This window comes from Saccostrea echinata, unplaced genomic scaffold (genome assembly GCF_033153115.1).
Source record: "Saccostrea echinata isolate AGI-Se365-2 ecotype Australia unplaced genomic scaffold, CSIRO_AGI_Sech_v1 ptg000009l, whole genome shotgun sequence".
In the NCBI taxonomy this organism is placed as follows: domain Eukaryota; kingdom Metazoa; phylum Mollusca; class Bivalvia; order Ostreida; family Ostreidae; genus Saccostrea; species Saccostrea echinata.
The window spans coordinates 24,053,293-24,069,312 of NW_026889758.1; the positions used below are offsets into that span (position 1 = coordinate 24,053,293).

A 16,020-nucleotide genomic window follows, 5' to 3' on the forward strand; every position below is an offset into this window, starting at 1 on the left:
AGATGTTGACATATATAGGTAATGTACATGTAAAATATGAAAGCCCTATTTTCTAACACTCAAAAATAATTACCAATGTAAAAATAGTGTAAAAGGCTGTAGATTAAAGTTTCTGGTCAATGTCATGATGCCAAAAACCGGAGTACTTTCAGAGGGGTCTTGAAGCAGGTAATGCACATGTCAAATATAAATGCTCTTCTCTCATTCAAAAGTTACTCGTATTTACAATGTTAAACTTTTAGCTCACCTGAGCTGAATTTTCTGATTACATTTTGCCTATCGTCCGTTTGTAAACTTTTCACATTTTCGACTTCCTCTCCAGAACCACTTGACCAAACTTGACACAAAGCACCCTTAGGTGAAGGGGATTCAACTTCGTTCAACTGAAATGCAGCGCCCTCTTCCAAGGGAAGTTTAAGAATTTGTAGAAATTTGGCAACATTTTAAAAAAAATCTTCTCAAGAACCACTGGAACAAAAATTGAAACTTAGATGAAACCTTTATTAAGTAGTGAAGATTAATGTTGGTTCAAATCATGACCCCCGGGGTTGGGTAGGTCCACTATAGGGGATCAGTTTTACATAGGAATATATAATGGGAAAATCTGATAAAGGACAGCAAAGGCATAATTAGTCATATTAGTATGAAAGCATCCTCAGGAATTGTAGAGTCGGGTTTGTTCAGGTCGTAACCCCAAGGGGTTGGGTGGGGCCATATTGGAGGATCAAAGTATTACATAGTAATTTTTGGGGAAAAATCTTTAGAAATCTTCTCAAGAACACCAAAGGCATGATAAGTCATAATAATATGGAAACATCATCAGGTAGTGTAGATTGAGGATTGTTCAGGTCGTGACCTCGGCGTAGGGTGGAACCACAGTGGGGATCAATTTTTTACAGAGGAATATTTGATTTAAAGATCTTCTAAAAATAGCAAAGCTATGAATAGTCATATTGGTATGGAAGCATCCTCAAGTAGTGTAGACCCATCGTTTTCCACATCATGACCCCAAGGGTGGGTTGGGGCCACATTGGGAGATTGAAATTTAGCGTAGGAATATATTGGAAAAAATCCTCAAAAATATTCTTCTCATAAACAGCAAAGCCATGATAAGAATTATTAAATTATGCAAGAATCTTTAGGTTATGTAGACCAAGTTTGTTGAAATCTTGACCCCTTGGAGTAGGGAGGGGCCAAAATAGGGAATCAAAGTTTTACATTGTAATATATGGGAAAATATCTTTAAAAATCTTCTCAAAAACACCAATGATATTAATATTTGAAACTCAAAGGTCAAAGTCTCTTGGCCAAATATCATAGTATATTTTGGCAACTTCTTGTCACAGATGATGCACTTGTCACGTATGAACGATTATTTTTCCTCATTCCAAATATGTCATAAAAGATCTTTTTAAATTTGGTCAAAAGTCAGGTCACAGGGTAAAAAATCATAGCATGTTCGGAAATGGCTTGTCACAGGTGATGAAGATGTCAAATATGAATGCCCTATGAATGCCCTATATTTTCTCCTTCAAAAGTAATTATCAATATTAAAATTTTAAATAAGTAGGTCAAACTGAATGGTCAAGGGGTCAGAAATTGGTATATTTGGAAAGGTTTTTTCACCAACCTTTATTCGAAAGCGACACATTTTCGCAACATTTTTTTACTCGCAAATATTTATCTTCGAGAACCAATTATTCACCTCTTGTATTTATGTAAAATGTTGCTTCAGTCGCGAAAATTAGTAGTCGTAGATGGATTCTTAACTGAAGAGTCGCGAATAAAAGATGTGAATAATAGTTGGTTTACAGTAGGTAATGTTAAAATTTTTTGAAAAGTAAGTCAAACTTCAAGGCCAAGGGGTTGAAAATCATGCTATATTTAGAAATTCTTGTCACAGGTAATGTACGTGTGAAATATTAATAACTTATCGTTTAAAGTTATGAACAAGGTTAAAGATTTTATGGTAGACAGACTGACAGAAGAATGAGATTTAAGTCCAACTCGCCTTCACAAAAGCGGGGGAGAATATATATATATATATATATATATATATATATATATATATATATATATATATATATATATATATATATATATATATACATGCACGGATCTAGAGGGGGGTCGGGGGATCCGGACCCCCCCCCCCCCGGGAATTTACAGAGGTATTAAAAGTATATACTGAAGCAAATAAAAAAAATGCATGGCCGTAGGAACCGGGGGGCACCCCCAATAATTTTGCCGATGTATAGAATACTATAGAAAATATGGCTACCATATGCTTGTGCCCCCTCAATAATAACGATGACCTTTTTTTTGCTTGTCAAGGAATCTTGATAGTTGATAGTGCCCCCCAACTGAAAATGTATGGGTGTGCCCCCTCAAAGTGAATTTGCTTCCTACGGGCCTGAAATGACTTTGGACCCCCCCCTCCCCCTAGAAAACTTGTACCCACCATCATCACCACGAAATAGGTGTTTTTCACGTTTGGGGAATGGATTTGTCCCTTTTTTTTTGCTTGTCAAGAAATGTTTGAGTTGGAAAGAACGAGTGCACTTATGGGCCCCGGTAAAATGTGAAAATTAAGCATAATTTTTCATCTCAAATCATTAATTGATATCTAAACCCTATGATTCAACAAATTTTATCGCTGAAATTCATAAATATATAAAGAGCAAAGCCATACAATGTGGTAGGGGTCAGCCGACATTCGTGATTTTCTATAGTAAATCGAGGGCGGTCATTCATTTCAAAGCTTTTGTTTACTGTCAGCCTAACGTTGTACAAACTTGTGCGAATGACAAAAAAACGTATTATACATTTATAAAACTTGTGTGAAAGTAGGAAATTTGTACAAGATTAGGCTTGTACTTAAAATATTAAAAATGTATGAAAAGTTCAATGTTTTTCCTATAGCAAGCGAGAGCTACTTACCTGTATGACCTATGTTGAACCCACCTGTGGAATTAATTATTTAAAATACTAGTAGTCACGTGAGTTCTACCCAGGTAAACATTCCTCAAAGGTGCTCACTGTAAAAGATAACCACGTTTTGTATCATTATATCAAAGTCGTGCCGCATATAGATGTTTGTATGTACATGTATTTGGTTTTAGGAACACGGGAGGGTTATGAGATTTAGTGTCGTTAAAATGACATCATACATAAAAGCGTCAAACATTTTTAACATTCATGCAAGACAATGGTACCGGTATTGAAAGCCACCTAAATACACTTTTTTTCATTTAAAATTAAAGCAACTGATGTTAATACTTATTGTACTATTTCAAATGCAAGCGTGCAAATTTTTAGTTTGATCACTATGGCTACAGGCATCTATACAACTTCATTCGATTTTTTTCTCAGGTAAAATAGCGCAAGAAGTATCATTCGGAAAACGCGCCCGTCAATGATCCACCATCAGATTGCTGAAGTGTCAATTTAAATGCCTCCTCCCATTGATTTAAATAAACGAAACTCAAAATAGGTTCGATACGACTTTTTCGGTTATTTATAGGCATTTAAAATCTTCATTTGTTTCAAATCCATGCTGATTTAGGTGATGTTTTAACGTGATTTTAATTAGAAATATGCACTTGTGTTTAACTATTAACGATTTGGTTATATATTTTAAAGTAAAACAGCACTGAAAAAGGGCCCATTAAGCATTGCTTAAGTGCACTTGTCCTTTATTTTCACTGGGGTGGAACCCCCCCCCCCCGGAAAAAAATCACTGGATCCACACCTGTCTCTCTCTCTCTCTCTCTACATATATATTAAAATGTTGTTTAATCCCGCCCCTTCCATTTGACAGGATCTAGAACACATGGATGACGACTATATTCCTCGTATATGAAGATCCTCGACGTTTCGGGAAACGTTTGCCAGATATACATACATGTACCTGAGGTCAACAATGATGACGTTGAATCAACAAAGAATATGTTCAACCAAAAAGATATCAGAGACAAGATTGACAGATTTGATAGAAACTGTACTTTTTATAGACAACAATGAAGAGGGACACAGGTAGAAGGAAGAAGATATCGAATGTGATGAACGCAACGATCTTCATAGTTTACAGGAAACCATTACTAAAGCATGTTCCTTTGGAGGGAAAACTATTGGAAAAACATTTCTGTAAAACAGATACAAAACTCGATAAAAATGAACTATCTAGTGATGAAGATGATGTGTTTTTCACGGGGAAGACTAACTTATAATGGTGGATCAAAATACGTTAAAAATCTAGTCTCTCACTTGAATGAAAATGGTGAGGTTTCTCGTACCCTCAAAAACAGGAGCAGATGTCCAAGAAATGCCTTCAATTTTAACGACCTTAAAAGAGCAACTGACTATATTCAGAATTAGGCTGAAAACTTTGGACTTCCACAACCAACGGTGAAAACAGGGAGGGATTATATACGTCCAGAATGTTAAGAGTGTAGATCTAGAGCCAAAATTGGTTAACATAAGAAGCAAGAACAACTGCGCATTTTCAAAGATCATTTGTCTAAGGCTGAAAATGAGCGACAAGTAAGAATTTGATTTGCTTAACTATTGTATAAAAATTATTATTCATTTAACAAAAGGTTTATAATGTTAAAATTAATTTGAGATATGCTGGGACATTTCAGGTGAATAATGATGCAGTGAAAAAAAAAAAAGCGAAAGAGGAAATGCATGCATTTGCAAGACCAGAGGGGCTGCTTCCTCCCTGATCAACAGATCTTCAGCAATGCTACACCGACTTTTTGCGAGCACTTTCCATCACAAATAATACCAGACATGAAGGGCAAGAGAACAGGAGAAAATTGGGCTGGGGTGAAAGGAATGCGAATGGTGCTACTCCTATGATTCAGACTGCCTTACAGAGTTTGGATCTGGTGGAAAAAAGAATGCATCATCTATTGCGATAATTGCTTAGGTGATCCAGTATTTTAAAACGTTAAATAAAGCAATGTACATAAACATTTTATTTATTATTTTCATGTAAGTAATAAGAAAAAACAGAAGAAAACATCGTATACACTAGATTTTCGTAATTTAACTAAAATCTTTGGTATATTATAAACGTATCTTTTTGTATTTATTATTTGTGATATTAAAAATAGATATGTCCTTCAGTATCTGTAATGAAGAACATTGTTAGATCTTCAGAACAATATTACCTTTCAATGCAAACGCCTTATCACCGACGTTGTCTAGTGGATGCCGGATTTTCAAACGTCTTAATCCCAGAACTGATGTTGATAATCTACCTGGCCTTAAAAGTGGATGTGGTCAACATAAGTGCCAAATCAAATAGGACAGTGACATGTTTGAATGAGGCGAGAAAACACTGCTGGGAATGGTTATATATATATATATATATATATATATATATATATATATATATATATATATATATATATATATATATATATATATACTTAAATAAATGAAAACAGAATGCTACAGTCCAAATTAAATAAAATCTTTACTGTTAGCGCTTTCAGCCATGTTGGCTCTTCAGACAGTTATGAAAAGTTCAAAACGTTGCCAATAACGTTGCTAATGACGTCGTAAAAATCTTAGGTATTATGACGTCACAATGAAGTTTGTGGTAGCGGCTACATGAACTTTTTCAATGTATAATTAAAGCATAGAAATAATATAAAATCTGTGAACACATAATCTATCATTTGCGATTTAGTTTTGGATTAAACAGTCTTATAAAATGGTCCTCTTTGGTTACACGGGCGCTTTCATCCGATGTCCACATTTTGTAGAACGGGAAAATCTTAAATTTTCCTTTACCACACTCAGCAAATTGTTCTGAACATGGGGTGCATCTGACAGTTTCGTCCCTTATATGTTGTTTGTGAACCCTAACTCGTGCGTTGAGTTGATTTGTCTGCCCTATATAATGTTCTCCACAGGTAGGGCATATTGCACAGTAAATCAAATTTGAAGATTTACAATTCATACTGGTATTTGGTTTTAAAATTTTCCCGTTTTTAAGTGTAATATGTTCGCCCTCCTGAATGAAATCACACGTTCCACATCGGGGGTCACCACACTTTTTGACGACTCTCTGGTTGCTAGAGGAAAATTTCGCTTTGGTTAAAATCCGCCTCAGGTTTGGTGCTTGTCTTCTGCTGTTAATTATTGACGATTTGTCCAGAAGATTTTTCATGTTTTCAGATTGTTCTAATATTGGAAAAAATCGTTTCGCTGAATTTAGAATATTGTGGTTACGTGGGTTATGAGTTATCACAAATGGGATGTTCTCTACGTCGTTTTCCTCTGGATGGCGACTTTTTCTTAATTTGGTTATTGGTATGTCTTTTGCCCGGTTGATTCCGTCCTCAATAAGGTTTATTGGATAGTTTTGTCGCCTCAGGTGTTGTTTTAATTCTTGGAGTCTTTTCAAGCGTAGAGTAGGCTCGGTCACAATGGTACAAATACGTCTGGCCATATTGTATGGAATGTTCCTTTTTGTATGTGACGGATGGCAGGAACGAAAGTCCAAGTATTGGTGAGTATCTGTTTCTTTACAGAATAGGTCTGTAGAAATATCTTCTCCGTTTTATTATATATTATTATACATATATCACATGGCTTCGAGGGTGACATACCAGAATGTTTGCCCCAAGGTGACAAGAAAGTCCTGGAGTGTTATGTCACCCTCTGCCTTCAATTGCGCTCCGTTGTTTACGTTTGCTTAGCAACCGACGTCATTAAATCTCAAACCCGAGCTACAAATGCGTAACATAAAGACACGTTAAAGTGATCGAGAGGATGTTATAACTGTTTCCGTCGGGTGATATGTAACTGTTTCCGGCGTGTGACATAACTGTTTCCGGTGTGATTAAGCATTCTTCAGGGCTTATAGTGAAACTTATTACATTTGTGATATAATAGGAAAACTTATTCAAAAATTATAGATATATGTGTATATATAGATATAGATATAGATATATATATATATATATATATATATATAAAGCACAGATAAATTAACTTTTATAAGGATATCCACTTCCGCCCCAGCCCGAGGTTGAACTCTTGATCTACGGAATCTGTCTCCTAGTGAAAAAAACTTGATTTTGATATGGAAATCCGCGGCACCGCCCTACACCACACGATCATTGAGAATTGAAGTGAGATAGTTATTTGGACATAAGTTTTATTGGAGGATCGTTACCGACACACCTTGTAATGATAATATTAATTTTATGTTAAAGCACATTTAAATTTACAACTCTTAACTCTTAAACTAATATAACTGCCCTAAGTGAAGATATATTAATATAGAAAGAACAGAGAAATTCACTTTAATAATGATACCCATATATATATATATATATATGTATATATATATATATATATATATATATATATATATATATATATATATATATATATATATATATATATATTATCCAAAGTATGTGAATGAACACTACAAAAGTACACAAGCATTCAATCTCTATCTCTCTCTCTCTCTTTACATGTATATATATGATCTTATCACAGGAAAAGTATACGTCAAGGAAACGTCCGACCATGCAGAAACGGAAATTGTCGAAGTCTTCCTTGACACGTGAAGATATACAATGTAACAGCAGTTGCCGTGATGCCGGAGATTGTATCACCAAGAGGGATTTTCCGTTAGCGACAAAAGTGCCTCTAACGTATGGACAGACCATTTGTCAGGAATCCTAATAAGGATATGACAAGTCCAAATCCCGAATGAAATGAAGCGGAAAATGGACTATCATTAAAATTTTCGTTGCTGATTTTAAATGAAATCTAACATAATAACGCAGAAAAGTATCACATTTACCTTCACAATCAATTACCAAGCTATATGAATTGGTTATCAATAAATGTTTCTTCCTTGGATAATTTAAAACACGTAATCAAGATAAGTCTTTTGTTTTACAATGAAAATGACATTGTTTTTTGACGTAACGCAACGTTCATGACATAACAAAGCAGAGACTGTGCTTATTATTAGTTTGTTTCAGATATTTTTTCTAGGATTATTTTTCGTAAAACAAATTGTTATTGTTATCAAAATACTCAGCAGGACTTGCTCTTCAAAGAAAATTGAAATTATAGTAAAGGGGGAGTTTCGATAAGGCCGCTCAGCGGCCCACTTTTTTTCATAAAAATAAATTTCAATTTATTTTTTCAAAACTAGTTTAGAATTCAAGATAAATATGTTAACTTTTGTTATTTTTATTTCAAAAGTTAATATGAGATGAATTCACACCGTAGTTGATACATACTTAGATGTACCCTCAAATCCGTTAACATTAGGCTTATGGGAAAATATAAGAGGGTGGCATTTATAAATCGATGTTTAGAATATGAAGTGCATGAGGGACACTCACCTAAATTTGTTCAGTAATTAGATATACTCTGCACACTAATTTCTTGAAATATGATGAGTGTCGCGTGTGCACTTCATATCCAAAAATTGAAAATTGCATAAAATTTGCATATCTAAAATTAGAACTTCCTGGTTTCTTGATCTGACTCTGTATTAAAATACCAAGCCAGAAGTAGCATATTTTTTTTAAATCAAAGAAGATTCTCGATTATTTTAACAGTAGAAAACATTATCGTGTCCTATTTTCATTTCGATACTTTTTTGTCGCCAACGTATAACGTTAACGTCACATTTTTACCTCACCTCCTCGAAATTGGGGGAGCTTTTGTAATACTGTCGGCATCCGTGTTCCAGGTTAAAGCTTCTGAAGCAGATTTTTTTTTCAAGGTTATCTATGCCCTATATTAATCAGAGTCACCTGATCCAGCGTGTTTCCTTGTCACCAGTAAGGTTTCAGATGCTGAATTTTAGCCAAAGAATGTCCAAGTAAATGTTTTAAAAGCAGGTTTAAGTTTTCGGATCAGAGCAGCTGTAAACACTTGTTGACCAGACTTGCTTCATGATGCATCTACAGATGCACACTATTAGACTTGCTTCAGATGCTGGATATGACCTACATTTCCTTAATGAGTGAGCAGGTTAAAGATTTTGAAGCGGTTATCATTCTTACGTAACTATAAGCCCTATCGTGACCAAACTTGCGCTGATGATGCATCTAGGATTGCTCACATCCAGATATGGTTCAGATGCTGGATCTTTCTTACATTTTCCGACTGACTGAACAAATATGTATTTTCTTGTAAATAGAAATCCACGCTACAACATGCTAGAGAAGTGCCCATATATTTCCGTATAGTTGATATAGGGAACGTGGATTGTTTAAGTCTGGATGTCTAGGCGCATATGTCTGCCTGATTAAGGATTAAACACGTATCTTTGACGTTTACACAATCATAAATAATGAATTCTAAAACTCTCTAAATGAGAAATGACTAGAGTTGGTGAAGCAACTTAAGTATCTATGGAGAGTTTGGAAGCGAGAGGAAATTAGTCCTGGCTGGCATCTCAGTTATGCTGAAAACATATAATGCTGTTCTATGTGGGCAAATACTTCTAAGTTTCATAATGAAAAGGAAACACTCAATGTATTATAGATTTTTCCATCATTTGGCTATTCACATATTACGTATAATGATAAAATATTTTTGACTGTAATTAATATTATTCATATTATCAAATACATTGTAATATACTGAAGGTGCTAGGTTAAAAAATGTATTATCTGGCGGCCGCCAGATAAGTTTCTAGCGCCTGCCATTGAAATATCTGCATGGCGACCGCCAGATAAAATTGTAGTGTTTTTGCCAATCGAGTTGTAGCACCCAGTGATGTACCTAAATGCACTTGACTGACAGAGGTACACAGACCAGGTATTTTTGAAGGCGGTGCTTAAAATCTCTGCCTTTAACGACATCTACAACTTCTGTTTGTAGTCAAATCTGGGAGTTTCATGCCTTATTAGCAAAGATCAAATCTACACTTTATACCAAAATTCACTTCATAAAGTCTTCATCTCATAACTTTAAATTTATGTTTTATTAGATTACGTCTACACCACAAGAAACTTATGTGTCGGCTTCTAGTTATTTATGTGGCGGCCGCCAGATAAGTTTCTGGTCACCGCCATTTATTTATGTGGCGGCCATCAGATAAAATATTTTCTTACCTTGCACCTACAATGTACCGGCTTACGTAGCAATATGATGCTTTTAAATAAACTTTTTATTTGTGTGTATATATAAAGTTGCATTTATTGTTTAATCTTTTTATTTCAAAACATTTTATTTAATTTCAATTTTATGATATTAAGGTATATTTTTATAAAACATGTAGTTGTATGACCTCATTGATAAAAATGTATTGCATATACCTGTATATGACGTTTTTACATTTACCTATCTCATGTCCATTGCATTTTTCGTATGGGAAAATGTTAAATATTGGTTATAAAGTTTATGTATAAACTGTTGATTAATTATGATGTTAAAACTTTATATATAATATTACGTTTTATAAGTTAAATTCATCCTGATTTAAAGAAAAGTAACATTTGACACACCAGAAAAATATCGCATTGGTTAAAAAACATTCGCATAAGAGAATTACCATTTTCCGTAAAAAAAAATTGTTGAAATTGGTTAATTTATGTCTTTATTCATATTTATCCTATTTCATTTACGATTTTGACGGTTTAAAAAATCCACTTTCCCCATATAAAAATGTCTACTCCAAAAATATACGAAAGGGGGTATACTTGAATTTTCAATTATTACGTGACCGGAAAATGCGTAACATAAATTATTTTAATATTTTTAGGAGGATAAGGAGTTTTTCTACAAAATATCAAAATTTCATAAAATTTCGTGAGGGGCCGAAAAACGGCCTTATCGACCCCCCCCCCCTTTTCAAAATTTTGTCACGAAGGTCCCTTTTCGCTTGACACAACTCGTATTAATTTATGAAAGAATCATTGAGACTCAACATGAAAATGCAGTTTCTTTAATAATCACCACGTACTTCTGCTGTTCATCCGTTAACTTTTATGTGACACGATATTTTTAAACAATTTGCATGCTAGAACATTAAGGCCATTCAGGCAAAAAATATTTAATCTTCTATTAACATCACACTGAGGTGCCTGTAAGACTTTCTATGGCTTTGAATATGTATTGGTTCATTTTAAACTTCCAATCGAATACTGCAACTACTTCAAATTTCTTCAATATTTTCAAATCCAGCCCAAATCATGTGAAAATAAGTATTCATCTGATGTGAATCATTCTTGATATGGACAAAGCACATCAGTTGCATATTAAGCAAATCCTATCATCATTTACAATCTGCTTATACTACTGAAAGCAAATAGCCTGCCTTATTTTAACATTTACATGCACCAATGAAATATCAAGTATATATTTAATATCAAAGTTGTTCACACCCCCTTTCCCCAACATTTCATGTATCCATAGCAACACCACGCAGACGAAGCTACAAGTAGAAACAAACGCACTCACAAACACAACATGTTATAAAAGCTAGCACTTTGTTTTCTTCACTTTACTTTCTAACATTACACGAAGATGTCAGTCTCAGATTTGAAATGCTCTGTTGTTGGCGATGCTCGAGTTGGCAAGACGTGCCTGACCAAAGTATTTATTGGAGAAAAAGGCGATGAAAACTACACACCAACTATTTTTGAGAATTACTATGGTAGGTTTTAATTTTGGCTTTGTGTATTTAATTGTTTCTTTGGATTTAAGCCATCTTGACTATGCTTATATGAACAAATGTATTTATACAGTCCTCTTTTTTTTTTTAGGGGAAACACTTTGTAGAGGAAAGAAAGCCATTATTTCTATTTATGATCTACCTGGACAGCATGACTTTGATCAGATGAGGAGATTTGCTCTAAAGGACAGTAATGTCATCATCATTTGCTACGATGTCCAGAAAAGAAAATCTTTCGAAAATGTCCAGTCTGTATGGATTCCCGAAATTCGACAGTTTCTGGGTAAATCCATACCAATTGTTCTAGTCGGAATTCTTTCGGGTAAAAATCAAGCAAGAAGCGTGTCCAAAAGAGAGGCTATCAAGGTCACCTCCCAAATGCAAATTTACGACTATTTTGAGATTTACCCTGATGATAATGTTGAAGTGTCCTGTCTGTTTTCTTGCGTCGCATCTATTGCAAAGAAAACAAAGAAGCATAATTCGTCCTTCCTCCGACGTATGTTCATATACTAACACTTGCAATCAATGCTGAAGGATGGTATTCTATATTTCCAAAGGAATATAAGCATTGACCTGGTCTGAACTCACATGATGCCCAGTTGAATAAGATTTGATGAATGGCCTACAAAGAAATCGCAAACTGCTCTAAAACTCAAAGCATGCAATTAAAAGGACGGGTTCCGACGAAACTCCGTCACATAAAGATGAAGAAAATGAAACGATTATTTAGAAATTAAATGTAAATTGTTTGTGTTATTGTTGTCCATACTTATCGCTCAGAAAGTCAAGTTTATTTTTCTGAATAAAAACTTAACACTTGTTTTCCTAGTTTTTTCTTTGGAAAAAAACATAAATTAAGAAACGTGTCTGCTGATTGCTGAATTGAAAGTATTAACAGGCATGTTGAAAACATCAATGCCATAACATTTAGTGTGCTTACACTCAAACTCAATAAATGGGTGCAATTAGTGTCGCCATAAAATTATAAACAAATGAAAATAAGTGGAATTGTGATTAATATTGTAATATGATGTTGGTTCATAAACCTTTAAAAAAGCATAAAAGATAAAAGGAATTCATTTATTTTCCGTGGAGAAATCCAAACAACATAGCTGAAAATGACATGTTCGTTACTGTCGCTATTTTGGTTTTAACATGTACACTGTAAGAGAGGGATATATGCTGGAATAACTGGTCAATGCGCACAGTTTGTACCCACATATTATTTTGCAGCAAGAAAACTTAATGATTTCAAAGACAATAGCTTAGTTTACAGGTTTGAAAATTATTTTACATCATGTTAAATTCTGTCGCCAGTTTCTATATAATGTTCGTTACACTAGGCTTACTACACCATAAGAGTTGTAAATTTTTTCTTTAAAATGTAGAAAAGCTGATTTAAAACATTATTAGGCCGTTTTTGCCTCGATAAGTGTCAAAATTTTTCATCTATTCATATCAATTAGCAAACCAAAAAAGGTCTGAGCGTAGATTTAAAACTGTAATATTCGTTACTGCCAAAAATGAGAAAATATATGCATCCAATGTTTGAAATCGTTCACGAATATATGTGCGTATTTGGTGCCATTAAAAATTTCCTTGATATATATATCTGTTCAATTTTTAAGCAGACTAGGGGAATTATGAATAGGTTTCAAAATGTTCGTTACCGAAATGTTCGTTACCGCATTTTACGAAACTCTCTGCGAATTTAATCCTAGTTCGAAATGATGCAAATGAAACGTGTGACAAGTTATTGGTATATCAACACCCGCCATTAGTGCTGAGGACGCCTGAACATTGTAACTCCTGCAAAAATCACCTAACAGCCTGACCTCGTGAGTATGCATTTACATGCATAAAAGTAACTGATTTTGTAATAAGTAAATCAAACAATATTCAGAATGTACAAAATATTCAAGTCATATAGATCAGTTTTAATATTAAAGAATACCCACGTGTTTATTTATATTGTTGTAGTATCTCACAATAAAGGGTGAAATGTCCGTTACCTATTGTAACGAACATTTCAAGAGACACGCTGTGATTTATTTACGAGTACCGAAATTGAAAGTAATATAAGATTTTAAGAATATGCTATTTTATATTTTACCATTACATTTTTTTTTTCTTTGCTATAAAAGTAGAATTTATCTCATTAAAGGTACCGTAAAACGGCACATAAAAGCGACATATACACATAAAAAATGTAGTTATGTATTTAGAACACACGAAGACTGAACAAAGAGGTTAGGACAATAAAAGTATTCTTTGAAAAAAAATATTGACAAAACTAAGCTTTGTTTATAAAAAGGAATTAAATAAATGAATATATCTTTAATTTATTTCTTTGTGAACTAAAGTAACGTACATGTCTTGTGAAAGTAACGAAGATTTTATCGACATTTTAATGCTATCAGAATTAATAATCTGAGAAAATATTTCATACTGTAACAGAAAATATGACCAAATCAAGAGGCGAGATTCAAAGAGCATACAGATAAAGATTAAAGGCAAAAAATAATGAAGAATATCTAAAAAAGGAAAGGGAAAGAAGAAGAAAAAATTACGGACCATCCAGTCAACTTACACGGAGAGAACGCCTAAGGCGCAATATAAAACTAAATGAAGCTGTGAAACGTCATCGAAAAAGAAAAAAGGAAGAACTAACAGCATTATTGTAGAGAATATTCCAGGAGAAGTTGAAAGTACAAGTGGCTATGACAGTCAGGACACACATACTGATCCTCGGTCACCTTACCAACCTGGTCCCAGATTTGTCGTTCAAATGGCATTTCCGAATAGGAGAAATGGCCCTAGAAAAAGAGTCGCCAAGGCCCTTGCAAAAAAATCTAGAGAAGTATCTACATTGAAGCAAGAGTTGGAAAAGCTAAAATTTAAACACAAGACCACACAAAGACGACTTCTGCGGCTTCGTGAGTAAATATCTTCGAGTCAACAAGAACCATCAACCCCAAGGAGTAAGACAGAGGCTCAAACAGACGATGCTAAATTAGACAAACACCATGCAAAAAAGGTCAGGAAACAGCTTTTATTGAGCAACGTTGTCATGGATGAAGTGAAGTCTGCTAAGGATCAAAATAATCCTGGAAGAGCAAAGATTCTTCACAACGCTGTAGCAGGCGCAATAGTGAGGATATACAGGTGTGCAAATTTGCTGAGTAAATGGACAGATCTGAGTAGAAATAAACTTAATGCTGCAGGAAAATTGAAGTCAAAGACACTACTATGTAGTAAACAGAAAAGAATGAGGGAGGTCATGAGGTTTAAAAATTGTGTCATTAACTTCTTAGCAAGAGATGATAATAGACGTTATATGCCTGGGAAAGCAGACAAGGTCAAGACAGGATTAAAACAAAGTACTCAAAAACGTGTGCTCACTGATTACATGTCTAACCTCCACAGGAAGTTTCTGAGCGAAAATCCAACCATAAAACTCTCACTGGCGTAATATCAGAGGATACGACCTAAACATATCCTTACCACTTCCTTCATCACTCGGGATTGCTGTTTATGTACCAAGCACCAGAATATGGCTCTTGTTCTGAAAGCTATTCGTCATTTTGGCATTGATGTACCGCTTAACCCCGAAGCCTATGTTGTAGACCCTCCAACTGAGCTAGTAAGTGAAGGGATTAACACTGCTGAATTTATTTTTGATGAATGGAAGCGTGTAAGTGTGGAAGATAAGGAGAAGACAAAGATGGTGATGAGGGTTGTCCATATGACCAAAACAAAAGAAGAGTTCCTTGCTCACCTCGAAAAGCAAACTGCGGAATTTTCAGATCAAGTTTCTAGAATGAAAGTTCAATATGAACAGATACGTTTGCTTAAAGAAAAACTTCCTGTTAATCACGCAGTAATCCACATGGATTTTGCAGAAAATTATAACTGCAAAAGTGTAGAAGAAATTCAGTCAGCGTATTGGAATCAAACAGGAGTTACCTTGCATCCTACGGTAATTTACACCCGCCCAACCAAGAAATCTGAATTGCAACATCAGAGTTATGTATTTATTTCTGATGACCAGAATCCCAACTCCACGTCTGTTGTTACTTTTATTAAAGAAATCGTTAAGGATGTTAAAAGTCTAGATCCGGACATTAAATGTATCCATTACTAGACTGATAGTCCGACATCACAGTACAGGAATAAAACAGTTTTTCATCTAGTTGCGAATCACCAAGAAACGTTTGGAAAAGCGGCTAGGTGGAATTATTTTTGAAGCAGGACACGGCAAAGGGCCGTGTGATGGGCTAGGGGGGTCGACAAAGCGTCTGGCAGATGAAGCAGTAAAATCAGGAAAAGTTATAATTCAG

At 34.5% G+C, this 16,020-nt stretch overlaps 1 protein-coding gene across 1 annotated transcript; it reads left to right on the forward strand.

Annotated features, from left to right (window-relative positions):
- The first annotated feature begins 11,521 nt into the window (after positions 1 to 11,521).
- Positions 11,522 to 12,200, forward strand: LOC133183485 (uncharacterized). Its single transcript, XM_061318439.1, has 2 exons — positions 11,522 to 11,659; positions 11,769 to 12,200. Exons 1-2 carry the CDS (start codon positions 11,530 to 11,532, stop codon positions 12,191 to 12,193), a joined length of 555 nt encoding a protein of 184 aa, XP_061174423.1. The 5' UTR covers positions 11,522 to 11,529; the 3' UTR covers positions 12,194 to 12,200.
- Positions 12,201 to 16,020: the final 3,820 nt, after the last annotated feature.

Bases quoted from the DNA above. Each gene is read 5' to 3' on its own strand.
- LOC133183485 (XM_061318439.1), top strand. From the start codon at position 11,530: ATGTCAGTCTCAGATTTGAAATGCTCTGTTGTTGGCGATGCTCGAGTT. The intron at 11,660-11,768 runs GTAGGTTTTAAT...TTTTTTTTTTAG, and splicing joins TATTTTTGAGAATTACTATG to GGGAAACACTTTGTAGAGGA.